The sequence below is a fragment of the Nelumbo nucifera genome, chromosome 4, assembly GCF_055504915.1.
Source record: "Nelumbo nucifera cultivar China Antique chromosome 4, China Antique-T2T, whole genome shotgun sequence".
Lineage (NCBI taxonomy): Eukaryota > Viridiplantae > Streptophyta > Magnoliopsida > Proteales > Nelumbonaceae > Nelumbo > Nelumbo nucifera.
The window spans coordinates 88621880-88649695 of NC_142652.1; the positions used below are offsets into that span (position 1 = coordinate 88621880).

The 27816-nt window shown below is 39.0% G+C and overlaps 1 protein-coding gene and 1 pseudogene across 3 annotated transcripts; one reads left to right on the top strand and one right to left on the bottom strand.

Moving 5' to 3' along the window:
* On the top strand, positions 1–25278 carry CAX11 (cation exchanger 11). Of its 3 annotated transcripts, XM_088904053.1 has the most exons (3): positions 52–1148; positions 20798–21604; positions 25142–25278. In XM_088904053.1, the coding sequence occupies exons 1-2, from the start codon at positions 249–251 to the stop codon at positions 21560–21562; spliced, it is 1665 nt and encodes a 554-aa protein (XP_088760179.1). In that variant the 5' UTR covers positions 52–248; the 3' UTR covers positions 21563–21604; positions 25142–25278. The 3 variants fall into 3 exon arrangements, with proteins under 3 accessions (XP_088760180.1, XP_088760179.1, XP_010278282.2); XM_088904054.1 differs by lacking the exons at positions 20798–21604; positions 25142–25278 and adding an exon at positions 7209–14240 and having other exon boundaries at positions 1–1148; XM_010279980.3 differs by lacking the exon at positions 25142–25278 and having other exon boundaries at positions 53–1148; positions 20798–21707.
* Positions 25279–25695: 417 nt separating this feature from the next.
* On the bottom strand, positions 25696–26633 carry LOC148800818 (noroxomaritidine synthase-like; annotated as a pseudogene).
* Between the last annotated feature and the right edge of the window lie 1183 nt (positions 26634–27816).

Sequence of the window (27816 nt, forward strand, 5' to 3'; positions counted from 1 at the left end):
GTTGTCGGGCTTCGGCTTCCTTCGGTCGGTCTCTGCTCACTCTGCTCTATTTATTTATTTATTATTAAAAAATAAAGACCTAAAAAGCTCTTCAAATTTCCAAAAAGGACAAAACACAGACAGAATAATACTACGCGGAAGTTCATTACCATTGGTGGTCACACTACTCAGACACACTGGTGGTGGTTGGTCAGAACCCAGAAAGCCTCAAGCATTACAGAGTAAACAACCGTGTTGTTTGTAATGGCATGGCCTTCCCCTCATCCTCGATCCAAAACTTTGCAGCTTCCCTTACCCTTCTCTCCATTCTTCTTTTCTTCCTATTTTTCCCTCACCCCTTCAATAACCAACCCCACCCAACCTCAATAATCCCCCATAGATCCCTCCTCAACCAATCATCTCCTTCCTGCTCTTCCATCCTCCAAATCCCACCTCATCGACGCTGTTCTTTCTCCATCTCACACTGCGGTGGAGACTCCAATGGCCTCTTCAACTATTCTTCTCTCCACTTTTGCGTTTTCGGAGAGAATCGGTTTCTTTCAATCCCCTGTCTCGCTCTCATTCTTCTCCTCCAGTTCTATATCCTTGTCAAGACGGCGCAGGATCGATTCTCCATCGTCGTTACAAAGCTAGCCACCCTTCTAAATCTCTCTCCTAGCATGGGCGCAGTGACCCTTCTTGCTCTTGGCAATGGTGCGCCTGATGTGTTCGCATCGGTTGCTGCCGTTCGCGGCGGCCACCCACGGACGGGTTTCGGTGCAATTCTCTCGGCGGGTACTTTCGTTTCGGCCTTTGTTGTTGGTTTTGTTGCAATTTATGCTGCTCCCTTCTCCGTCGATCCAGCTCCATTTGTGAGGGATGTTTTCTTCTATTTGATTGCGGCACTTTGGTTGTTCTCTGTGTATTTGAGTGCGGAGATATTTCTTTGGCAGGCAATTGGGTTTGTTGGGTTTTATATTTTTTTCGTGGGGTTCGTGTTTTGGATGGATGTGGGGATCGAAAGAGGGAGGAAGGGGGATGAAGCTGAGATGAGCTTAGTTGGGGAGGTTCAGAAGGGTCTGATAAGGTCAGATTGCGAGTATGGAGAAGTGATGTTGAATGTGGAGAGAGAAAAGCCGAGTTTGGGACTTCTAGGAGCTCTTGGAAAGGTATGTTTGAGATCATAATTTGCAATTTCTGCTTCTCATGTTTATAAGTTTCTAAATCATATTTACTATTAGATCGGCTTCTCTGATTATGTTATTGAGATCTATCATTAGAAAATTTGAAATGTGTCTTCTGTTATGCCGTTAGCCTTGGCTCAGTTTTCATGTGATCCCTGGGGCAATAAGTTCCTTTAGGGTTCCAGATTTGCATTTTTGTATGTTTCTGTGCTAAATCAATTGTTTATGATGTACTCAACTACTTGTTTAAGTCTTTAGCATATAAGGAATGTTAGGTTGGGAGTTTATTTAGTTGACTTTGTCCTTCTAAATTTTAAACTAAGGTTGAATATTAATGTTTTGAGAATTTTTGTTTAGTTAGGAAGCCGGTTATGTTATGACTTATGAGGGCCAAACCAATTACATCGCTAAACATAGAAAGAATGGTTTGACTAGGTAAACTAATGACTAGTTGACCTAGTGAACCTCAAACTTATTTTAAAGCTTTATTTGTTTATTTATTGTTATTTATAATGATATCATATATGGTATGTATATTTTGTAATGTACATACCAGTGGATTTAAGCATTTGTGGTGGTATATGAAATAGAAATCAGGCATAAAACAAAAGAACAGTAGAAGAGAAGTTATACCTTATTCAAAAAAGGTAAAAACAGTAGAAGGGGAGTTCCCTTGAGTGTTCTTCTGATCAGTGATATGCTAGTAAGGAGTTGCAACAAACCAGGGGACCACATCAAATAGTCAAGGTTGCACTCTTTCCTTTAAAAAACAATGACTGAACTATCCATTTCTCCCTATCCAGCCTTCCTTTTTATGTTTGCAAACAAAAACTGTTCTATATCGCCTTTTATTACATGAGAAGTGTCATGTTGCTAGTTGAAGGGGCTAGAAGGGCTAGGGCAACCAAAAAGGACACGAATTATAGTAAGAAATAATTTAAGTGGTAATAATTTAACCAATGTATATAGCACTAAACAGAACAGAAGTGCAAAATAAGATTCACATAGCCAAACAGTGTATTCTCTTAATTTTCCTAATGAAAGTTACTGTTTCTGATAAAAAAAGCCAACCCCATATGGTTGGGACAAGGCTCAGTTGATAATGATGATTAATTGTATATGAGATTGCTTCAATATCTTAAATTTAGAATATACATTTCTTTTAGTTGACTAGCTAGTGCCTAGACGCTTACACCTTCTAGCTTCTGTTGTACAAAATTAGGTATTTGTGCCTTCATAAGTCCTGTGCTGTGTCAACGACTTGCACAAGCCTAAAGTTGCTGTGCTTTTCTTCATGGGATTTATCTTATGATAAATTGCCATAGAAAAAGATAATCAGTGTCTTCAAACATTTGAGGAAATTGGGGGTTCCCTCCTATATCTTCATAAAAAAGATAATCAGTGTCTTCATAGGACTTATATTATGGCCTGAAGTTGCTATAAATGTAATAGTAATTAAAATGTTGCTTCTGTAGGTTCTCTATTTCTCTGTCTTGGACTTCTTGGTTAGCATTCGGGGTTCCCTCCCATGTCCTCTTCTTCCAGCCATAGAATTAAAAGGTTGGCAGAAAATATCAAATTTACAACCAACTACATAGACTCCAAGTGTGAGGATGTTCTTGATTCTGGAACCTACAGTAGGGAACTAAGAGAAGAGATGGAGAAGACCAAACAAGGCATCCAGAACATGATGAACATAAGAGGTGTCAAAGCTTTTGATACAATTTGCCTTTCCTTTTCTTTTTCTCTTCTCAAAATTGGCCTTTTTCCACATTTAAAACTTAACAAATTCTCAACTGAGGCCTGCCCAAGTTGCAGTCTTAACCACTCAATTACTAAACTCCTACTATTTGAATCTTACAACTACTTTGTAATTAACAAGTCAGCACAAAATAAAAAGCTTTTTATCTATCCTTATCCAGATGTTGATTCCTGGGTTCTATTAATGACATAACTGGCCTCGTAATACATGTCTATATTAGGCAAATATTACTGTTATATTATCCAAATATCATTGTTAAACAGCAGAATTTTTTAAAAGCAGGTCCCGTTTTCCACATTTCCTGTCAATGACATTCCTTAGCAGGAGGTAATGCAAATAGAGATAGCCTATAATTTTTACGTAAATCATTAAAGTTTTGCTTTATTTTATTCCAATAGTTTATCAATTGCATGCTTAAGAAAAGGGGAAAGAGATTGATATTCAGCTCAATCTTTGATTGGCAAGACAAGCATCAATCTTTGGAAGGTATATAAAAGTATCCAAGGAGGAGACAGTTTATCCATCCATCCATCTATGTTCTAGCTACCTTTTCCTTGTCCTACACAACTATGCTTTTTATAACATAGAGGCACACTAACTAAAAGGGCTTTAGTTTCCACATCATGTATCTCGGGCTATCCAGGTCAGTGATTGAAAAGGCGTGCCTAGGTGCACAGGTGAGGCTTTTTTCAAGGCTTGCACCTTTTCCAGGCTCAAGCACAGCCACTTTAGAAAGTTCCGTGTCTAGTGTGCCTTGTGCTTCATCCTAGGCATGTGCCTTTGTTAAATTTGATGCTTTTTGTACTTTTTTAAGCATGGTGGTTGGACTGGAGGCTCAGTAAAAAGCAACTCATAGAATTAGAGTAATGTAATTGGGAAAGAAATAAAGAGCTTCAAAGTTTCACATGCTTAAATTGTTGAGTTCTTGAATATGTTTTATATGTTTAATTTTATTTTTACATTTCCACTTTTATATGCTTTATGTGTTATATTTATGCATTTTAACTTGAGCTAATAGGCTTTTTAAAGCATTTGGTTTAAAATTAAGTATGTATTTTTTAATAAATATTATTTTTAAAATTTTTCATTTTTTGAAAATTCTTAAGAATTTTGCACCTTGCTTCAAAAAGGTGTGTGCCTTGCCTTTCACTTTTAAAACACTATTCTAGCCAAACCTTAGAAGCTTTCCATCATTGTTTGAGATGGTTCCTCCACAGACAACTCTATTTTCAATGAATTATTGTGAACTTACCTTGGTATGTGGCATTGAGTTCCAGATATTCATGTCTGGATGGATATTTGGTATCAACCTCTAGAAATCCTGGTATAAGGCCATGGCCCTAAAAAGGGCCATTACTGTATCTTGGGTCCTTGCTTTCTGGGGTCTTGGGAGGGCTGAAATGGATACAGCTCTAACCTTTGGCATTTTTTGCGCAAAGTGGCTTCTGTCAGACCTAACCCCCCATTCTCACACTTGTCAGCCTGATATTTTACCATTGCATCAAGCAATAGCCTTTTGCAGAGGGCCATGGCTCTAAATAAAAAAGGAAGGGAAAATTTCTTATACCTCCTCTGACACAAAAAGGTACTAACCTCCCCTGTTTATTGACATGACAAGGCACCCCCTCTTCACATATTCTTCTGTTGGTTGCTGTTGACATGTAATCAAACATGATATGTGTGATCAGAGCATGATTAATAGCTGGGAGCTCATGGTTTGGGTCTCCAGAGCGGTAGAGGATCATTCTCAGTCATCTTGATGGTTGAGATGATCGCACGGTTGTCTGACAGACTTCTCTCTTTATGCTTATAAATGTAGAGAACACTGATGTGGGCCCCACGGATGTGGGCCCCACTGTGTTCGTATGACAGCACATCATGCACTCTTTGTTAGTTATGTCACTGGTAGTTGGTAGTTATTTCAGACAGCTTGTTATTTCAGCTTATTATATTAGTTTATTTGCCATGTAAGCATTAAGGGCAATTGTGCCTTTTTCTACAGTTAGTAAACTTATAAATATTAAGAGTGGGGCGGCAGATTCATTAATTCAGCCCCTCTCTCTCCTTTCTAAAATCCTTGTGTACTTTTCTTCTCCTTTTCCTCCTTTCTTCTTCTTCTTCTTTTCTCCATCAAAATCTTTTTTTCTTTTTGATTCAAGACTTATTGTAGTCTTGATCGACTACTTGGTATCAGAGGCAATCTAGGGTTTCTCATGTGTGTCTAGTCCAGCCAACCACATGAGAACTGCCTAGGGCTGGAAGCTTAGAAAGAACTGTTCGTTGGCTGATTCTTGGAGGTTACCAGAAGGGTTTAGCAGCTGTCCGAAGGCTTGTAGAGGCTTGGAGAGTGTTTTGGTAATCAAGAAGAATCAGAGAAGGTTCAAAGGATCGATATTAGGGTTTAGGCCAAGATTGAAGGTGGCGATAAGAAGTTTCTGGGTAAGTTTTTATCTTTCCTTGAGATCGTCATCAGTCAAGGGTTTGTTAGACTTATCTAGGAGGAGCGACTGAGCTCTCCTTTATTTTTCAGAGGCAATCAGAATTCTCTGATTTTTTTAGGGTTTTTTCCTTAACCCTACGATCAAACCCTAAATCAGTTTCAGCATTCCAGACTGTTTTTTAAGTGAGTTCTAGGCTTGTTTCGGCTCCAAAGCCTGTTTTGGGGGTGAGAACCTTCATCAAGAATTGGAACAGCTTACATTCAGAACTGTCGATTGGTTTCAGATCAGATCTGAACTAGGTTCACCCTCAAATTCAGAACTGTCGATTGGTTTCGGATCAGATTCGAACTGAGTTCACACAGAATCCTGTTTCCTTTGTTTGTGGAAGACCTAGGCTGATTATGATCAGTTGTTTAAGTGCTGTTTTTCTTATTACAGTAGCTCTAACAGTTTTTGATTACTGATTCTTAACCAAGAATGGAGTTCAAGAATCAGGGGGAAGGTGTTTTTGGGACTAGCAATTCTGGTAATATGTTTGAAACTGCATTTCAGATTACAACTGTGAGGTTTGATGGATCCAACTACTTAGAATGGGCCCAATCAGCCATGATGGCTATTGGGGGAAGAGGAAAACTTAGCTACCTATTGGGAGATGTGAAAGAACCATCCAAGTAGGACCAAATGTATACCAAGTGGGTTCAGGAGAACTACTTGGTTATGACATGGCTGTGCAACTCTATGCAGCCACATATAAGCCGAAACTATTTGTGGGCAAAAACAGCCAAGGAGATCTGGGATGTCATGAAAGAAACCTACTCCCAACCCCTTAATGTTGCTAGAGCCTATGAATTGAAGTGTGAGGTTAATAACCTCAAGCAAGGAGAGAAACCAGTCTCCGTTTACTTCTCTACATTGAAATCTCTGTGGCATGAAATTGACCATCTGGAAACGCTCGAGTGAGAAAGTCAGAAAGATGCACAAACTCATAGAAAGCAAGTTGAGACTAATAGGGTGTTTGAATTCCTAGCTGGTTTGAATTCTGATTATGATATTGTGAGACAACAGATACTAACAAGGGACAGTGTGACCTTATCCCAAGCCTACTCCTTAGTGCATAGTGAAGAGACTAGGAGAAAGGTTATGATGCAACATCAACCCTTCCCACCAGCCCTGGCAGCAGTTAAACTTAAGTCTGGGGGTGATACAGAAAGGGATATGAAGAAGGAAGATAAGCGGGATCTAGTGTGTGAACATTGCAAGAAACCCAAGCATACTAAAGACATATGTTGGAAGCTGCACCCTCATCTAGTCCTAGCAAAACTGAGGAACAAAAGGGGTAATGCTCATATGGCAGTTAGCACCGATTCTGCATCCTCATCGGGCACAAAGGGCACGCCTCTAGACACCTTAGCTGTTGTTCAGGCTGCCCTAATACAGTTGGAAAAGGAGGTTGGTAATTCAACTCAGTCATCTCAGTCATCATCAGCTCCTGCCACATCAGCCTTTGCTCATTTAGGTACTCGGGCCTCAGCTTACCATGCTTCAGCTCCAAGTAACACTGAACATTGTTGGGTAATGGACTCAGGTGCATCTGACCATATGACTAGCTTGCCATCATTGTTCACTACCTATCATTTATCTTTTGGTAGAGATAAAATGTCCATTGCTGATGGTTCCCTTGTTCCCATTTCTGGCAAGGGAGACATCAAGTTGTCTAATACCATTTCTTTATCCTCAGTCTTGCATGTCCCTAAGCTTGATACTAATTTGCTTTCAGTCAGTAGTATTACAAAACATCATAACTGTTCAGTAACCTTATTCCCTGACCGATGTGTTTTTCAGGACTTGGAGACGAGGAAGGTGATTGGGACTGGCCGTGAGACGAATGTCCCTAAGCTTGATACTAATTTGCTTTTAGTCAGTAGTATGACAAAACATCATAACTGTTCAGTAACCTTCTTCCCTGACCGATGTGTTTTTCAAGACTTGGAGACGAGGAAGGTGATTGGGACTGGCCGTGAGACGAATGGGATCTATCTGCTTGGAGAGAATTCTCATTGGAAAGATCATGAAGATAAGAAGTCTTTTGTTTCTCAGTCTGTTAGTCCGGTTATGCTTTGGCATAATCGGTTAGGTCATTTATCATTTCGGTCTTTGAAGAGTCTGTTTCCTAATTTGTTTGAGTCTGTTCAAATGTCAAATTTGAGATGTGAGAGTTGTGAGCTTGCAAAGCATTGTCGAACATCTTATTCCTTGAGTAATAAAAGAAGTAGTAATTCTTTTGATGTTGTGCACACCGATGTTTGGGGTACGTATCACATCCCTTCTATGGGGGGGGGTATAGATATTTCTTGTTGTTTGTTGATGACTATACCCGTTTTTCTTGGGTTTACCTCATGTGTTCCCGAGATGAGGTTCCTGCTCTGACCCAGACCTTTCATCAGATGATTTTAACCCAGTTCGGGGTCAAAATCAAAATCCTCAGATCTGATAATGCGAAAGAATACTTTACCAAGCCACTGGCCTCTTATTTACTTGATCATGGGATTATTCACCAGAGCACTTGTCCTTATACACCACAGCAGAATGGGGTTGCTGAGAGGAAGAATAGACACATTTTGGAGGTGGCTAGAAGCATTATGTTTACCTCCAATGTGCCTATCCGTTTCTGGGGTGATGCTATTCTCACAGCAGTGTATCTCATTAATCAGGTTTCTTCACGGGTTCTTGACATGAAGCCTCCATTTACCCTTCTATACCTAGATGAAGAATTATTTACTGTTCCCTTTAAAACCTTTGGTTGCACCTGCTTTGTTCAGATTCTTGGACCTCATCATTACAAATTTGACCCTAAGGCCTCCAAATGCATTTTTCTCGGTTATGCACAAACTCAAAAGGGTTATTGCTGCTATAAACCTACTTCCGGGAGGAGATTTGTTTCGATAGATGTTACTTTTTTTGAGGAGGTACTCTATTACCCTAGGGTTTCTCCTCAGGGGGAGAGTAGTAAGAATGGGGGGTTTTTTTCTCAGGGGGAGAGCAGTGAGAGTGGGGTTTACCTCATCTGAAGTTCCTTTACCTATTCCATTGAGTGATGAGGGCTGTAATGGGGAGGGTTGTCAGAGGTGTCAGGAGTTAAAAGTCTATCACAGGCGGTGGAGGCAGGTTGATTTCGGTCATCAGCAGTCCAGGCCAGCCCGAGTTCCTTCTGCGGATCTAGATCCAGGTACTACAGTCCCCTTATCAGATCCATGTTCCACTGAGATACCTTCCACTGTTGCTACTTCATCACTTCCTTCGGATGACCTTGACCTCCCTATTGCAGTTCGTAAAGGGAAACGGCGTTGCACCACATCCATAGCTCATTGCATTTCCCAGTTTCTGTCCTATGATCGCCTGTCTCCCTCTTACAGGTTCTTTCTCACTTCCATTGCTGATATTCCTATCCCCAGAACAGTGCAGGAAGCCTTGTCAGTTCCTGAGTGGAAAGATGCAATGAAGGTTGAAATGGATGCCCTTCTGAGGAATAATACCTGAGAGCTAGTTGACCAACCCAAAGGAAAGAAACCGGTTGGATGTAGATGGGTAGTTACCGTGAAACATAATGCTGATGGTTCCATTGAAATGTATAAAGCCCGGTTAGTTGCAAAAGGATTTACTCAGACTTGTGGTATAGACTACTTGGAGACTTTTGCCCCAGTGGCAAAGATGACCACTATTTGAGTTCTGTTAGCCCTTGCAGCGAGTTATTCTTGGCCTTTGTTCTAGATGGATGTTAAAAATGCCTTTCTAAATGGAGACTTACAGGAGGAAGTCTACATGCAATTACCCCCTGGATTCTATGATGCAAAGACAGGTAAGAAGGTTTGCCGGCTAAATAAAGCCCTGTATGGACTAAAGCAGTCCCCTAGAGCTTGGTTTGATAGATTCAGACAAGTCCTTGGAAAATTTGACTATGTACAGGCCCAATCAGACCATACATTGTTCATTAAAAGAGTGGACTCTTCTTTAACCTTACTTGCTGTATATGTGGATGATATTGTGGTGACAGGGAATGATAATAGTGAAATTGAGTCCCTCAAACAACTTCTTCATCAAGAGTTTGAGGTGAAAGATCTAGGTGCACTACGATACTTCTTGGGTATTGAGGTTGCTAGATCTAAACATGGGATCTTTATTTCCCAAAGGAAGTATGTTCTAGATCTGTTAGCAGAAACTGGAAAGTTCGGTGTCAAGCCTGTAGATACACCTATTGAACAGAATCACAAGATCAGTGTAGAGGGTGGAGAGCCTCTTGAAGACAAAGCTATGTTCCAACGGTTGGTTGGAAAACTCCTATTATCTCTGTCTCACCCGACCAGACATCAGTTATGCAGTCAGTGTTATCAGTCAATACATGCATTCTCCTAGAACTACCCATGTCCTTGCAGTTGAGAGAATATTAGCATACTTGAAGAGATGTCCAGGTAGAGGTATATTATTCAAGAATAATGATCACATGAAGATAGAGGTCTATACAGATGCTGATTGGGCTGGGAGTGCTGATGACAGGAGGTCTACCTCTGGATATTGTGCCTTTGTAGGAGGTAACCTTGTCTCTTGGAGGAGTAAGAAACAAAGTGTTGTTTCTCGTTCTAGTGCTGAAGCTGAATATAGATCGATGGCTAATGGAGTGGCTGAAATCCTATGGCTAAGGTCATTACTTGAAGAGTTGGGAATTGATTATGAGAAGCCCTTGATGCTGTATTGCGATAATCAGGCTGCTATTAATATAGCTCACAATCCGGTACAGCATGACAGAACTAAGCACATCGAAGTTGATTGACATTTTGTTAGAGAAAGGGTTTCATCTCAAGAAGTGTGTCTTCCGTATATCACCTCTAGCATGCATCTCTTAGATCTTCTCACCAAGGCTGTTCCAAGGAAGAAGTTAGAGGCATACCAACATGTGGGCCCCACGGCTGTGGTCCCCACTGTGTTCGTATGACAGCACAACATGTACTCTTTGTTAGTTATGTCATTGGTAGTTGGTAGTTATTTTAGGCAGCTTGTTATTTCAGCTTATTATATTAGTTTATTTTCCATGTAAGCATTAAGGGCAATTCTACCTTTTTCTACAGTTAGTAAACTTATAAATATTAAGAGTGGGGCGGCAGATTCATTAATTCAGCCCCTCTCTCTCCTTTCTAAAACCCTTGTGTACTTCTCTTCTCCTTTTCTTCCTTCTTTCTTCTTCTTCTTCTTTTCTCCATCAAAATCTTTTTTTCTTTTTGATTCAAGACTTATTGTAGTCTTGATCTACTACTACAAAAAAAGGTAAAGTTATTCACTTATAAGAAATTTAATTACAAGAGAAAACCTTGTACAAAGAGATTCTGTGCCAGGGAAGAAGACAGACCCAATACATCCAACCTGAAAATAACAACCAACTAAATATTTCTTACATAAAGAAATCTTATTTGCAACTATTTTGGTGTAAATCTTATTTTCTTCTAAGGATTTTTTTTTTTTTCTATCAGCAACACAGAATTGGTTTCATTAATAAAAATCAGGTATGTATACAAAAAGAGGTTCTGAAAAACAAGAGAAAACACAGCTGTAGAAAAGCTGACCAAACCCAAATGTTACAATTGTGCCCACAACAATTGAACTCTTTGTACTTTTGTACTCCTTGATTAGCTAGACCATCTGCCAAACTGTTGGCAGTTCTTCTCATCCACTTAACTCTGATTGTCATGTGCTTTGATAACCATTTGAATCGCCTGAATTCATTCCTCAAGTGCCATGTCACCCCTCCCCCTCCTTCAGCCATTTCACAACAGTTCTCAAGTCACCCTCAATGATTAGTCTATGAATGCCCAGCTCTTTTGCCTTCTCAACCCCATATACTGCAGCTAATAGTTCTGCAATTGCCACATCACCATGTTCAGAAGGTCCAGAATATAAGGCTATGCTGTTTCCTTCCTCATCCCTAATGACCCCCCCTATACCTGAGGGGCCTGGATTACCCAAACAATTCCCATCAAAGTTCAATTTCTTCCAGCCACATAATGGAGGTGATCACTTCTCAATAGATTTTTGTCTTCTAGATGATGAGGCAGCAATAGCAGTCCCCCTATAGAAGTCTCCAACCTTGAAGCCTGAAAAAAGTTTCAAACTTTTTGCCCAGTGTGCCACTCTTAAGGTTATGATTTCTACCAAGGCTTCCTTGCTCCTTTCCCTTCAAATATTTTTAAATTTCTTTCTTCCCAAACTGTCCAAAGCATTGCTGCACTCGTACATCCCCCCAAGATCCTACCCCTCCTTTTAGTGCAGCTAAAGACAAAAGGGCTAAACAATCCTTCTGAACCATCAGGAGAAGACCATCTGCAACCAAAAAGGAAAGAAAACCAATTTCAAATTGTAGAGAAGATGGGCCGAATGGCCCATAGGTTGTTTATCCTTCTTTGTTTTTTATGTTCTTTGCTGTAAATTATTGAAGTGTAACTTAATGAAATGGAATTAGGGGTGTAAGAGAGAAGGTTATGCTAGAAAATCTCTCTCTTTGAACCCTAGTTTTTTTTTTTTTTTTTATGAATGCTCTTTGAACCCTAGTTGCCGCTACCTTCTTCTTCTTCTTCTCTCTTCTTGAAACCTGATTTCTGCTACTTTCTTTTGATTTTCTGCAACTTTTTAAACAATCATTTCTTTTCAAAAGGCTGTTTTTCTTCTTGGTATCAGAGCAAGCTCGTTTTTCCCCTCTTTTCACCTCTTGCTTCCCAAACACAGTGTGTATGGAGAACTGAATCGTATGAATAGTTAAAGAAACCTATTTCAGCCCAGTCGTTAGTGGTTTCTGGAGAGAAGGGCACTGGTTTTGTCGTCCTCCTGACATATTCAAGTGTGTTGTTCGAAACCCTAATTTTCTGGAGAAACCTGATTGTGGGCCCCACAGGGAGTTTGACCTGGGCGCTCAGTGACCGAAGGCCTTCTCATCCTTCATCTTGAAGATCGAATCAAGTGGATTGGTGTTCTGTGAAGTCTACAAGGAGCGGTTGAGATTTCTCTGTTTCTCCCGGTGTGACGCAGGTAGCTGGTACAGTTGCATAGAGGTTGGCCCACAACATAGTTTTTGTTCTGTCTTCATTTGTTGTTATTCGAAGTTGTTAGAAGTTATTTTTGAAGTATTTAAGAAGATGAACCCTTCAAAAGTTGAAAACAAGCATGCTGCTGAATTCAGACAGGTTCCGGGAGCCTTTGTAGACTCTCTACTGGCTGTGACCACAGTCAAGTCGGATGGAACTAATTATCTGGCTTGGTCACAATCAGTAAAAAATCATATCTGCAGTAGAGGCAAATGGGGTTTTGTCTCCAGGAGCAAGAAGGCTCCTTCCGAAGATGATCCATCATATGAAAAATGGATGCAAGAAAATTATATTGTTATTGGATGGCTTGTGAAGTTAATGAAACCACAAATTAGTCAACACTATTTGTGGATGGATTCTGCAAAGGAAATTTGGGATAGTGTTGTTGAAACCTATTCCCAGAAATTAAATGTGGCCAGGGTTTACAAGCTGAGAAGTGATGTGAAGAATTTGAGACAGGGGTAGAAAACATTAGTTGTATATTTCTCAACACTGAAGTTTTTATGGCAAGAAATAGATTTGATAGAAGCTGTAGCTTGGGACACCACTAATGATGCTGAGACCTATAGGAAACTTCTTGAGAGAAACAGGGTATTTGAGTTCTTGACAGGGTTGAATCCAGAGTATGACATCACAAAGCAAAATATTTTATCCAAGGATAGTGTTTCATTGTCTCAAGCCTATGCCTTGGTAAGTAGTGAAGAAAGCAGAAGACTTGTCCCGGTCCAAGGGGCTGGTCTAAATGATCACTTTGCTAATATGGGAGTGAAACCCAAGGAAGTTGCAGGGACTTCAAGTAGCTCAGGGAAGAAAGAGATTATTTGTGAGTACTGTAAAAAGCCAAAACACACTAAAGACAAGTGTTGGAAATTGCATCCTGAGCTTCTTCCTCTTTGGTTTCAAAAGAAGTCTGATAGTATGAAGGTAGGGAGTGCCAATATTGCTGCTGGTCCAGATAGTGACAGATACCAAACTGAAGAGATGACGACTAGTGAGCAGTTAGCAGCTATGAAGGTAGAATATGAGAAGTTTGGGAGGATGATCAGTCACCTAGAGGGTATGGCCTCTTCTTCCAACCCTCCAGGAAATTCAACCTCTTTTGCATTTTCTCATTCAGGTATACGGGCTTCTGCCAATCATGCAACTATTTTAGATAATCGTAGGATCCCTTGGATTATTGATTCTGGTGCTTCTGATCATATGACCAACCTTTTCACTTTGTTTGTTTCTTATGATTTACTTCCTGCCCGTGACAAAATCACCCTAGCCGATGGCTCTCTTGCTCCTATCTCCGACAAGGGAACCATCAAGGCTACATATTCCTTAGTACTTCCTTATGCTCTTCATGTACCCAAGCTAAATACAAACTTGTTATCTACAAGTAGCTTAACTAAGTCATTGGACTGTTGTGTAACCTTCTTTCCTTCTTACTGTGTTTTTCAAGATCTGGAGTCTCAGAAAGTGATTGGGAGTGGCCATAAGGCGAATGGAATATATCTGCTGGACACTCCTGGACAGAGCCATGAACAACCTGGAAAAGCTGCTTTAGGTCTACATCTACAGAGCCCATCGGTCGAGTCATGTTATGCCATTTTCATTTGGGTCATCTTTCTTTTTCTGCATTAAGTCATTTATTCCCAGAATTGTTTAAGGGAATTAGTCTGTCCAGTCTTCATTGTGAGTCGTGTGAATTGTCAAAACATTGTAGAAATAATTATCCTCCGAGTAATAAAAGATCTTCTCATTTTCATATTGTGCACTCTGATGTGTGGGGGCCTTACCATTTACCTTCTATGGGTGGCTACAAATATTTTATCTTGTTCATTGATGACTTTTCTCGGTTCACTTGGATATTTTTTATGAAGTCCTGTGATGAAGTTCCCAGACTTGCAAGGCAATTCCATGAATTTGTCCTAACCCAGTTTGATACCAGAATTAAAATTTTCAAATCCGACAATGCAAAAGAATATTTTGGGAAAAACTTGACTTGCTATCTCACTGATTTGGGGGTTATTCACCAAAGCTCCTGTGTTAGGACCCCAGAATAGAATGGATTTGTTGAAAGAAAAAATAGGCATATTGTTGAACTTGCAAAAAGTATTCTATTTGCCTCACATGTCCCTACAAAATTTTGGGGTGATGTTGTTCTCACTACAACCTACCTTATCAACCGTATGCCATCCAGGGTTTTGGGGTTTAAGTTTTATTTCAGTCTTCTTCATTCGGACAAGGATATTTTTCCTATTCCTCTTCGTGTCTTTGGCTGCACTTGTTATGCACATATCCCAAGTGTCTAGAGACATAAATTTGAACCAAAAGCCCACAAGTGTATCTTCCTGGGTTATTCCCCCACACAAAAGGGTTACTATTGTTTTGGCCCGTAGACTGGCACTCGGTATGTCTCAATGGATGTCACCTTTGATGAGCTCTCTTCCTTTTATGATTCTTCTCAGGAGAGGCATTGTCCAAAGGGGGAGAATTTGTCACAATTGTTTGCTCTTCCCCTTCATCTCCCAGTTGAGTCTTTTGCTGAGACTCTTCCTCCTTCAAATGAGTCAAGGGAGGATCAGTCATTTCACTCTCATTCAAGTGTTCTTATTCCTCCTCCTTTACCTCCTTGTCCTCTTTTTAATCCCAGGTTGTACCAACGGCAGAGAACCATAAATGAGCATATTGTTTCCCCTACAACACATGGGCCTCCTGCACTTCCAATCACAGAAGAGACAATATGTACTGATACAGCCCTTTTGGAGCCATCCTTCCCAGACCTTGATATCTCTATTGCTATTAGGAAAGGAAAAAGGAAGTGTACTGCACATTGCATTTCCAAACACCTTTCTTATAGTTTGCTCTCTCCTTCATATTTTGCCTACCTTTCTTCTATTGCTTCTAACCCAATTCCCAGGTCTGTGTCAGAAGCTCTTCTGTTTTTTTCTTTCCCAGACCTTGATATCTCTATTACTATTAGGAAAGGAAAAAGGAAGTGTATTGAACATTGCATTTCCAAACACCTTTCTTAGAGTTTGCTCTCTCCTTCATATTTTGCCTACCTTTCTTCTGTTGCTTTTAACCCAATTCCCAAGTCTGTGTCAGAAGCTCTACTATTCCAGAATGGAGGGATTCTATGAAAACAGAAATTGATGCCTTGCATAAGAATGACACTTGGGAAGTGGTTGATTTGCCTGAAGGGAAGGATCCAGTAGGCTGTAAGTGGGTACTATCAAATATTATGCTGATGGCACCATTGAAAGGCCTAGAGATTTCATTGACCAATTCATGTTTTTACAGCTAGAATGAAAGAAGTTTGTTCTATAATCTCTTGGATGAGAAAACAGGACAGAATTACCATGGAAGTTCAGGCCGTTGGTGAGACAGTTACAATCCTTGGGTTCCTTATTGAATAGCTTATTCAATTGAGAAGGCAGAGATTTCATTGACCACTTCATGTTTTCATAGCTAGAATGAAGGCAATTTGTTCTATAAATTTCTTGGATGAGAACACAGGACAGGATATGATGGAAATTCGGGCCATTAGTTTCCTAGTTGAATATGGTGTCTATATTCTATAAAGACAGATGTGAACTATTATGTTAGGTTTATCCTTTTCTTTTTGAGAAAGTTATTTAAAGGGGTTATATATAACTGGAAACCCCAAAAAAGTTATACAGTGAAGGACTAAAATAATAACAAGATGGGCTCTCCAAACAGAAACTAGAAAACGAGTATATTTCTGGATATGCTTGTCCATCAGACCATCCAAAGACAAAAAAAATATATATATATATATATATATTATCTTGGGTTTATAAGCAGAGTCATTGTAAACAAACATTTTTGAGTTGAATTTAATGAAATAAAAAAAACATATTAGTTTTGTTTTATATTTCTTTTATAATTCAAATTCTCAACTCTCCTTCCTTCACCACCATGTTCCCTGCAATAGAACTTTCTCCTTCCTGTCCTACATTAGACAGCAAATCACCTTTTTATTTGTTATGTGTCTCAATATGAAAACATTTATATTATTTTTCTGGTTATTGGTTCTTTATCCACCAGGATATTCAAGATATCTTTAGGAAATGGCATTCCATCCCATGGGCACTTAGTGCCAGGGGTAAGATAATGTGGAGATGCCTTCTGAATCCAATATTTTGCTGCACTTAGGAAAGAAGTTATGGACAAACTTTTCAAAATAAGGAATGGCCCTGTTAAGTCATGGATGAGCAATGTACTAGTTAATAGTGATTCAGTGGTTCTAGATATTGGAGATTTTCAAAGGTGTCATGAGAGGCTTGATTATCAAAGAATATATTTCTATTATTGGATCTTCTATTTTATTGTAGACAATGACTGTTTGTGCCTCTCCTAGTGTGAACTCCAAGTTAAACTATGATGAATGTTAGGGGAGATCAAATCAACGTAGGATGGATGGGGACAGGAATATTATTAGTGGCCCTTAGAGGCTCTTCCATTGTTCCACCATATTAGAAAGGCAAGATACCAATTGATTTTCTCATTCCATTGGATTCTTAAACTAGCCAACTTATTGTCCAGTAGCCTTATGAGAGGACTCATGGAGCAGGATCTCAACTCGATATTCCTTTGCCATCTTGAGGATATTTTTTGGGTACATTTTTGTTGATGGGACTGAAATCTGGTATTGGGTATTCAGAGTGAACCTTTCATTCCATTGGATTCTTATATCAGCCAGCTGGTAGCCAATAGCTTTATGAGAGGTCTCATAGAGTGTAATTGTACTTTGATATTCCATTGCCATCTTGAGGATGCAAATTTTTGTATATATTTTTGGAGGGAATCATGGGACTCAAATCTGGATGTTGGGCGTCCTCAAATTAACATTTCTGTGTTTAGTCTTGGGGCTTTGCATTATGTATCTTTTTTACACTTGCACTTTGATGCAATACCTTTTACATTGTTGATAAAACGGAAGAAGATATTTAAGAAGTATTGGCCATGCTTTTTTATGTAGGGAAGATAGAAATAACTAAATTGTTACAAAAGTAATTAAGACAGAAAGTGCCCTGGTTAGTATTTGCTATATTGTTTATCTACACCAAAGAATCATGAATTTCAATTTCAAAAAAGTTAAAAAGTATTGGAATATTGCAGTCTTTAACCTTTCAAACCCTATTAGAGACGCTCTTGATGTAAAACAAAACCTTGAAAGGGGTTGAGACTGTTAAACACGATAAGTGTTACCATTAATTTAAACTAGTTAACAAATATGAAAAAGTAAAAGGGCAAATTTCTTAAACTACCCTTATGGTTTAGCTAATTAACTAACTCTATCCTTACTGTTTACATATTGTCTTAAAGTACCCCTACTGTTTCTAACAATTGACATTGTCATTAAGTGCTAATGAAAAAAAATGAAATGTTGAATTTGCCCTCCACTATTCATCAAAATTTCAAAATAAAACTTAACTGATGAAAATTTTGAAGAACTGTAATCTCTTTTCCCTTTTGTCATCTATGTGGCATTTCTCAGGGAAAGCCCATCAACAAGGAGCAAGAGGCCGCCCTCCACTCCAAGCCTGCCGTTGCCGCTCTCGTTCAAACCTCAGTAGCAACCTTCTCAAGCTGCATTTGTAAAATAGATGATAACCGGTTAACATGGGAGACTCTCAGGAAACTATAACTAACAAAGGAATTAACGGAAACAAAACCCACAAGCCACAAGCCAAAATCACCACTTAATAATGAATTAATGAAAACAAACCCAAAAACAATTAATTTCCCCACTTTTTCACCAGTATTACTGAGAAGATGTAGACCAATCACACCACAACCATTGGACCACTGCCCATTTCTCCTTAGGTTATTCTCATCATTGTCATTTCAGTTCTACTCTGTAGTCAGATCCCAATGATTTTCTCTTTCCCACCATTACACTTCATCAGTCCTTCCATTTGTCCAAGCCTGAAAATAACTTAATTCTCAAACTATGTTAACAATGACTTAACGTAAAAGAATAAACTGATCTGCTAAAAAAACGGAAGCAGACACATTTAGAGAGATAAAGAGAGAAGAATCTCTCTGTGAGAGGTTTCTGTAACAACAAAACCCATGAGGCTTTTGGGGTTTGGAATGGAAGGAGCTGTACAGATTGGCAATCAGGGTGCTTTTACTCTGGGAAATTTCTTAAAGTAAACGGCAATCGCTGTACAGATTGACAACTGACCATATCGTAACAGATCATGCATTCGACAGGCCCCTTGGTGAGCTTGTCTTGAATTTACTGTACAAGCTGTGGCACATTCAATTCCTTGGGTGCATGATTCTTCACTTTCCTCCGCAGATGAGAAGGCTGGGCCACATAGCTTCTCCAAACAAAATTGCCTCCAAGCCAACTCTCTGCCGGTATGAATTGAATCAACTGGAATATGAATAAAATCAAATCCAATCCAAACACAAATGTCCAAATAGCCCTAATCTTGATCCCTTCTCGACTGTTCAATATAAACCAATAAAACAAAGAAACTATTCGGCAGTTAGATTCAGTTTCGAAACGAAGGAATCCAAAACGAATTGAAGTAAAATTATAGCATAAAAGAATTGATGAATTACAGTACCTGAATCTCAGGAAAAAAATGAATATCCAACCATTTTTCCTCCAGTCCCCTTCCACAATGTAACGAGTTCTGGGCCTTCTGGTGAAAATGATGTCGATGTATTCATAGTCTCTTGGCTGTTGATTTTTCTCCCACCGGGATTTGCAGAGACCTGATGTTATAAAAGGTTATTTTAGGAATTTTAAAAAACATATCAGTTACATGTGAACGGAGTATGACGGAAAGTTAGCGGTAGGGGAGGTTTTAGACTATTGTCAGAAACAGTAGGGGTACTTTAAGACAATATGTAAACAGTAAGGGTGAGTTAGTCAATTAGCTCTATAAGGGTGGTTTAAGAAATTTGCCCAAAGTAAAAATTTGGTCTTTTAACTAAGCATTGTTATAGCAATCCTATTCCATTTAAGATATGGTTGTGATGCCCTTAAGATCAGGCATCTCCAGGTGAGGCATTTCCTTTTACGTTTAGGCATGATCTGTAGATATTTCCCTTGAGCCTTGTCTGAAAGAAAACATCAAGGCATAAATCTCAAATACCTTCTAAAAAACTGACATGGATTTATAAGACATCCTTGGAGTGTGATAAATTGGGTCTGAGGATACCAGGTTTCTTTTTGAATGAGGAACCTCCTATCCTTACTGTGTTTTAAAAAGAATATCATGTTAATAACCTAAAACATCCAACCCACTTTTGCAAACTTGGAAACTCAAGTTGTTTCAGTTTCCTCACTCTTTCTTTTGAAATCAGTTTCTACAACAAAGAGGCAAAGATTCCAAGGCATCTAAAAAAGGTGAAAGGGTTTACTAGTACCATTAAGATGTGTACTAAGAAACAAGTCAAAAGAGAATGGTTCCATTTTCTTTGTACAAAACTAAAATATTCTTTTTTGAGAATCATCTAGAAAGTTGCAATATGGTAATAAATTTTGTGTAGATCAACCCTGAGAACTAAACCTTGTTGTTCCATGTATATCCACTTGTCAGTAGTTAGCAAACCTCTTCTAGAATATTCCCATCTTTCACTAGCATAGAATGATGGGGTAACAGGGTTTACGGTGGGGATGCAAAATATCCCCCATCAATACCAAACTACCAACCATGTCACATCTTTAGTTGTTTACTTGAAGTTTAGCAGGTGACTGATCATTACACATATATTATAAGGGGCAATTTGCAAAAGGAGGGGGAATATGTTCCTCTAGAAGATATAAGCACATAACAATACCACTTGATTTTACCTTAAAAAAAACACTAGGTTTTGCAAATTCAATTAAGGATCCATTTCAAAGAAATTATTCTTTAATTGGGAGTAAAAATATCTCAAGATTATTGAGGCCCTTGGGGACTGATCACTGATTATTGGTGTTTCTGTTGACTTTCACCAGTGGAGAGATCCCATGAAGTTTGATTTTGTTGATTGTTTTTATGTTTTAATCAAGTATTTTATATACAATATCTTTTAACCAAGTATTTTGTTTTTATGGAGTTCTGACATTTGTTGTAATTCTTCTATCATCTCATGGATAAGAAAGTTAAGAAAAAGTTAGGAATGACACTGGTGTTACATGATTGTCACCAGAATTTAGTCTCGTTGTTCTATGCGGTACTAAGAGTATTTTATATCTGGAAATTTTATTAAATGTGACTGTATGTTAATAATCAGAATATTTCTGACATGTTAAAGATGACCTAATTTCTGCTCATGTTGCCTGTGCAGATATCAAGAGTATGGGAAGTTCCAGTTTCAATTCTTCTCAAGCTCACAATTCCACAGACAGCACCTTCTGAGTGGAGCAGATTCTACCTCTCGGCCAACATAGCATTGTGCCCCTTAGCCCTTCTATACACATGCAGCTCAATCATCCCGTTGGACTACAAAATTGTATTTCTCCTTCCACAGACCCACTTTCCTCTATGGTTGATTGTACTCGTTGCAAGCTCCTCTCTTGCAGTATTGCACTATGTAATAGAAAAGGAACCTCCAGAAACTGAGCAGATGCCCGTAGTACTTGTAGCATTCATGATGAGCGTGTTTTGGATATCCACTGTTGCAGGAGAACTTCTGGACTGTCTAGCAGCAGTGGGGGCTATTCTTGAGTTACCTCCTGCGCTTCTTGGGCTGACAGTACTTGCTTGGGGCAACTCAGTGGGAGACCTTGTTGCAGACGTTGCTGTTGCCAAGGCAGGACAGCCTGCAATGGCAATGGCAGGATGCTTCGCTGGGCCTATGTTCAACATGCTAGTTGGGTTGGGTACAGCATTAGTGATGCAAACAGCAGATGTGTATCCACTGGCATATGAGCTCCGGTTTCACATCAGTATTGTGGTTGCCTTTGTGTTCTTGTTGTCCAGTCTGATGGGGTCTCTGTTGGTAGTTACTTGGTTTAGATTCCGGGTGCCAAGATTCTGGGGGTTCTGCTTAATCGGCCTCTACAGTCTCTTTATAATGGTTAGCTTAGTGATTGCCAAGTTTTCGGAGTAAGGGAGAGGGACCAACCTCTGGAGGGGGATTTCTGACCCACAGGTAAATAATTTGCGACATACGTATATTTGTTATTCCTTTGCCATTATTTTAACCAAAATATTTGTTCTGTATTAAATCAAACCTAAATGAATTCATTCATTCAGCTGAGTTTAGTAGGAAGGAAACTAGAAATTTAACACGAGTTAGGAACAACACAACCATGGCAATGTTGTCATGATAACCCAGAAAGTTTCCCAAAAAATTGAAACTGATAATTGATTTACGAGCAGAGGCTTGCCAAGTTACAGGTTTTGGGGCCATCATCATGTGAACATCACAGAATTTTGTCTTGAGCCCATGTTTAGATGAAGACGATGCCAAATAATTGAACTGGGTGGGTCGTGAATCCATGTATGTTGATACATGGAGGGTTGGGCCCGTTGATGGTGATGGACCTTTTTTATGTTTGCCATCCCCTTAAATCAAATCCAGGTACTTCCAAACCCCAACTCGGAGCACAGTTCATGGGATTAGACAGTGACATCTTGTCGGTGGCAGGGTTTTTCTAGACCACAAGCAATTTGAGGGTACATCTTCTAGAGAAGAGTAGGCCCAACGATATGTTAACATCTAATTTTCTTTCTTTCTTTTGGCTGCATCAAGAAAAACAAAAAAACTAAAATCCCATCTAAAATTTGATTCATCATTAATGGATCCTTACCCTATTAGTATTACTAATAATCGCCCTAGATGGTAGCTGGTTTACTGACCCTTGGTTGATTGTATTTGGATGAAAAAATGACCAAGTTTGGTAAATTGACAAATTCAGGGGTGTGTTTACTGTTTACAAACTAATTGTAAAAATGGTGAGCTGGAGAAAAAAAATTATTGGAACCAAATTTGCCTTTTATTTAAAACACAACAAAATCTATGGTGCATCTTCTGTATCATGCAGTAAAAGATATGATTGGTTGAACAGGATAGTTAGTATACCTTATTAAGCATGAAAGTACAATTTGTGAAAGGCGACTACATTTTAGTGTGATTGGTTGAGACCTGGATTTAACTTGCAGTCAATATTGAAGTGAATGCACCTTGGTTGAACACTTGAACTATTAAAAGACATTTCATTCTCCTCAAAAAGCTTCCCCTCTCTTTTTAGTGTATTGAGATGGTAGTATTTTACAGTTTCTGATAGTAGAAATTAGAAAGAAGATAGATAGGAGAAGCAAGAGCCAAGAGGTAAAGGGGAAAAAAACAAAAGGAGGAAAGAGGAGGAAAACGTCACTTTTTCTTTTTTCATTCTTATCTTATACAAGGTCAAATTTTCAATTGGCTGTTGCCCTTATCACCTATTTAGGCCATGTTTTGGAGTGCTTATTTTAAAAATAAGTGCTTATTCAAATAAGCACTTATTTGCATTTGGCACCCAGATTTTTCAAGTGTGGGCGTTTGGTGGTCTTTTACTCCAATAAGCAATTGTGACTCTTTTGTCCTTCATTTTCTTTCAAATTTTCAGAATATTCAATCCAAAGTGAATGAATAAAAATACTTTGATAGAAGTACTTTTATAATAGTGCTTTCATAAAAGTACTTTGATAGAAGTACTTTTATAAAAATACTTTTGTAAAAGTACTTCTAAAAAAGTGGTTTCATAAAAAGTACTTTTATAAAAATACTTTCATAAAAGTGTTAATAAACATGGTTTTCAAAATCGGATCGGATTGGATTGGAAAAATCAGGAACCGGTTAGGTGACCGGTTCCATTTTACCCTAGAACCGTTATTTCGCCAAAAACAGTTGATTTGGTTAGCAAACCGTTGACTCGGAGGATTGAACCGTCCAAACCGCTTGAACCATCCAACAATTTTGGCTGTTTTTTATTTTTTTAATTTTTTCAGAACAAGCCACTCGTTTGGTTTGAACAGTTGAACCATTTGACTAGGGGACCAAACCCCTAACCGTTTCGGTTTTAAAAACCTTGGTTATAAGAGAACTTTCATAAAACTCCGGTTTGCTCCAGAACATAGATTTGCCCACATCTTCCTTTTATTTTTTGGTTAAATGGGTAAATCTAGAACTCAAGTTTGCTCTCCACAACAAGTTGCAACGCACATTGGAAACATCTCTCCTAGTTGTATTAGGGCTACAACTTGGGCAGGCCCAACCGGAGCCAGAACTGGCCCAACCCAGAATTTTGCATAGGATGGGTTTGGATTTTCGGTCCTCGGGTTGGGCCCAAAGCCTAGCCCTTAGGTAGCCCGAACCCGGTCTGAGCCATGCCCAATTATATACATTTATACATATATATGTGTATATATGTAAATGTTGCATACATATTTACATATATATACATATATACATATATATATATATATATATATATATATATATATATATATATATATATATATATATATATATATAACACGTGTATATATATTTTGCATACATACATAAATATATGCATATATATTTGCATAAATACATTTATATATGTATAATTTTAAAGTGGGTTCATTGACCAACCCGATCCCAACCCGAGTGCATCAAATTATAGGGTGGGTTGGGAAAATTGGGCTTGACCTCGAGCTCGGGCCTTAAGCCCAAATTTTTGGGTCGGGCCTGGGTTGACCATAAACTTGGCCCAACCTACCCGAGTTGCACCCCTAACTTGTATATTGTTATTTATGGGGAAATGTTCCCAATAAAGTTCAAAATTTCAATGCAATATGCCCCATATTAGGTGTATCGTATCATCTTTTGTTTACTAATATTCCTTTTTCTAATCTTTTCCGATGATTTTCAAAATATCAATACACTCCTTTGTACATATTGTGGTGTATCAATATTTTGAACCTTGGTTTGCAATACACAGCTACAAAGTGTTGGGGTTGGTGTGGATAGCGGTGGCAACGAGTTGAGCTCTTCACGAGCTACTTGAGCTTGGCTCGTGAAAAGCTCGACTCGGTTCGGTTTCAACCGAACTTCGAACCCAATTCATAGGCTTGATTAAAAAACAAGCCGAGCTCAAGCCTAATAGAGCTCGACTCATGAGGCTCGCGAGCCGGTTCGAATAAATAAATAAATAAATATTATAATTCTTAATTTTTAAATATCAAATAAAAATATTTATATGTATAATTTTTTATTTTTATAAAACATTTTTTTTCAAAATCAAGCTCAAGCCGAACCGAGCTTGAATTTGAGTTTTTACCTCAAGCCGAGCTCGAGCCTTGTAATATTCAGCTCGGCTCGGTTCGAATCCACCCCTAGGCATGGATAACATAAATCTAAATATCTCTCTACACAGTCCAAACTCCAAAGATGAGCATATCTAATGTTTTCAGCTATGCAAAAATATAACAGTGCCATATTTAGTTGTTTTTTCGCTAGGGAATAGGGATATGATATTGCCTCTTTTTTCAAAATGAAAAAGAAAAGGATGTAAGGTGCCCCAGTCGTTACCCCGAATTATTAAGTGTTTTAAACTTATAATTTATTTATTGTCTTGTGATCGGGAGAAATGAAAATGACTTATGCTGATTGAGACCTTAGCTTTGATTCAAAGATTCCACTATTAATTCTGATTTTCAGATGAATGTATACGCTTGAAAGTGGCGGTGGGTGGCGCATCCAAATCAACCTATTTCAAATTGGATTGATCGATACATCCCAAGGTTCATAACTAGTCAGAATAATTCAGCAAGTTCTTTACTGGACCCCTTTGGGTTGGATTTGGTCAATCTTGGGGTCGCATCAGGATCCATAATTTCCAGTTGGACCGATCATTTCTTACTCATTCCTCTTCCAATTTGAATGTTAGCTTTAGAGGTAGACATAATTTAAGCTATTCGTAAGTTATTCGAGCTTGGCTCGCTAAAAGTTTAATCTGGTTCAGTCTAAAGCAAATTTCGAGCCGAGTTGAAGTAGTATGAAGTTCTGCTCATGAAATTTGCTACTTTAATCAAACTTGTATAAAATATTTTTTATTTTTTTAGGGTAAATTTCTTAAACTATCCTTATAGTTTAGCTAATTGAAAATTGACTAACACTACCCTTACTGTTTCTGACAATTGACTAATTCTACCCCTGTCATTAACATTCATTAATGCTCCGTCACAATCTATGCACATATGACCCCACGTGACCTATATAATTTTTTTAAAACCCAATATTGCCCTCCCTGAGCCCCCACTCTCTCTCTCTTCTAAGACCTCCCCCTCCCCCTCCGCATCAGGAAGCACATCTTCTTTGATAACAGCTCTTCTAGTGAGAGGAAGTGGTGGATTCAGCCTCAAGGATTCACACATGGCTGCATGGAAATACACCAAATCCTTTAGATCTCTGAATCAAACACCCATGGCTGCTTTTGATCTCTGACAACACCTTCCGCTTCCTTCTTCTTTAACTGCATCAATCCATCCAGGATCTTTTCCTCCACACGAGGGGTTGTGGAAACTGACCAGAGGAACCAAGTGAGAGACGTTCCCATCGAGTCCCGCCTAGCAAACAGGAAGCCCAATGCAGTGTCTCTAAGGAACAGGTCACTATAAGCCTTGCTTTCTCCATTTTGAGCTTGAGAACTCATGTACATAGCTATCAAATCACTTCCCTGCACCCCTTTGTGCAGCTTTTCTCTTTTCAATGAAATGTGCTCTAACAAGTGACGATTTATGATCTTTCGAGCTCTGGCCAGTCTCCCCTCACTCCCGATCCCCAACCAACCCAACAACTTTCACAGCTTCCTGGGCATGATGTGCCTATGGAACACACCTTCCGTCTCGTCGTCGATGGATTTAGTAATCTCATTAGCAGCAGAGCTCAAAGAGAGCAAGTTCGGGTTTCTGTCGAGGACAGCCGTATAGACACCGTCGAATGCAAACCTCATGAACACATCTTCCAAATCTAGGACGTTGCCATGCTTAGCAGCCTGAAGCATCAGGCTCAGGAGTCCATCACCCACCAGCTTCCTGCTCATGCTGGCCGTGAAACTCCGGAACTCCTTGGAAGCCAAGACGATGTGTGCTATCTTCTTGTGAGCTCGCCACTCATCGTCGTCCAAAGTGAAGATATCATCTCCGAGCATATGGGATCAGTTTAGTTTCCCTCCTCCTCCTTGTCCGGTGGAATGCCCGAAGAGCTCTGATAACAGTCGTCGTCTGTATCCGAGTGCGTGCAAGTTGTAGCGACGGTGATGAAACAGGGATGAGGGTGAATGGGGGGAGAGAGAACGAAGGGATGAAGAGAGAAAGAGAGGGAGGGAGCCTTTGGTCGGTGGCTGTCGTCACCTGCTGACAAAATTGGAATGCTTGATGCTTGATAATTTTATTGAACATAAAAGTGCCTTATACAGGCAATACATCTAACAACTTAGCAAATATCTAGGGATTACAACTGGACTATTAACGTCTATATAGACCAAATTAAACAAATGTAGAATAAACAAACTAATAACCACTTCCTAAATACTAGGACAGAGAAAACGATAAACTTGATAGCAAATAGACTTGGTCTAATGAAGACCACGTGACTCAACAATCCCTCCCTTAAACTGAAAGTTGTAAGCTATTAGTTTAATGATGCAACTTATAACTTTAAGCAGGATTCTCCAAAGTGGAAACACCAAGTAATTTCCTTAGCTTCACAAACGTAATCGTCTTGAGGGATTTGGTTAGAATATCATCAACTTGATTTTCACTTTTGCAGTAAATAAGATCAATGACCCCTTCCTTTGTGAGCTCCCTTAAGTAGTGATACTTCACATCTATATGTTTGCTTCTACCATGAAGAACATGATTTTTAAAGAGTTTGATAGCAGAGGTGCTATCACAATAGATCATTGTAGGTCCTTGTTGCTTGAAGCTGAGCTCTTCAAGTATTTTCTTCAACCAGATGGCTTGACAGGCACATGTAGTGGCAGCTACAAATTCAACTTCGGTAGTTGATAAAGTAACAATTGGCTGCTTCTTTGATGACCATGAAACAACCCCTGATCCCAGTATAAAAACATAACCAGAAGTGCTCTTCCGATCATCTAAATCTCCATCATAATCACTATCAGTGAACCCGATCAAATCTGAATTTTCTCCCCTTTTGTAGAACAACCCAAAATCAACAGTACCCTTTAAATATCGAAAGATCCTCTTGGCAGCTAGGAGATGTAGTTCTTTTGGATTTTCCATGTATCTACTAATAAGACTCACAGCATGCATGATATCTGGCCTTGTTGTTGTCAAATACATCAAACTTCCTACAATTTGTTTGTAGAA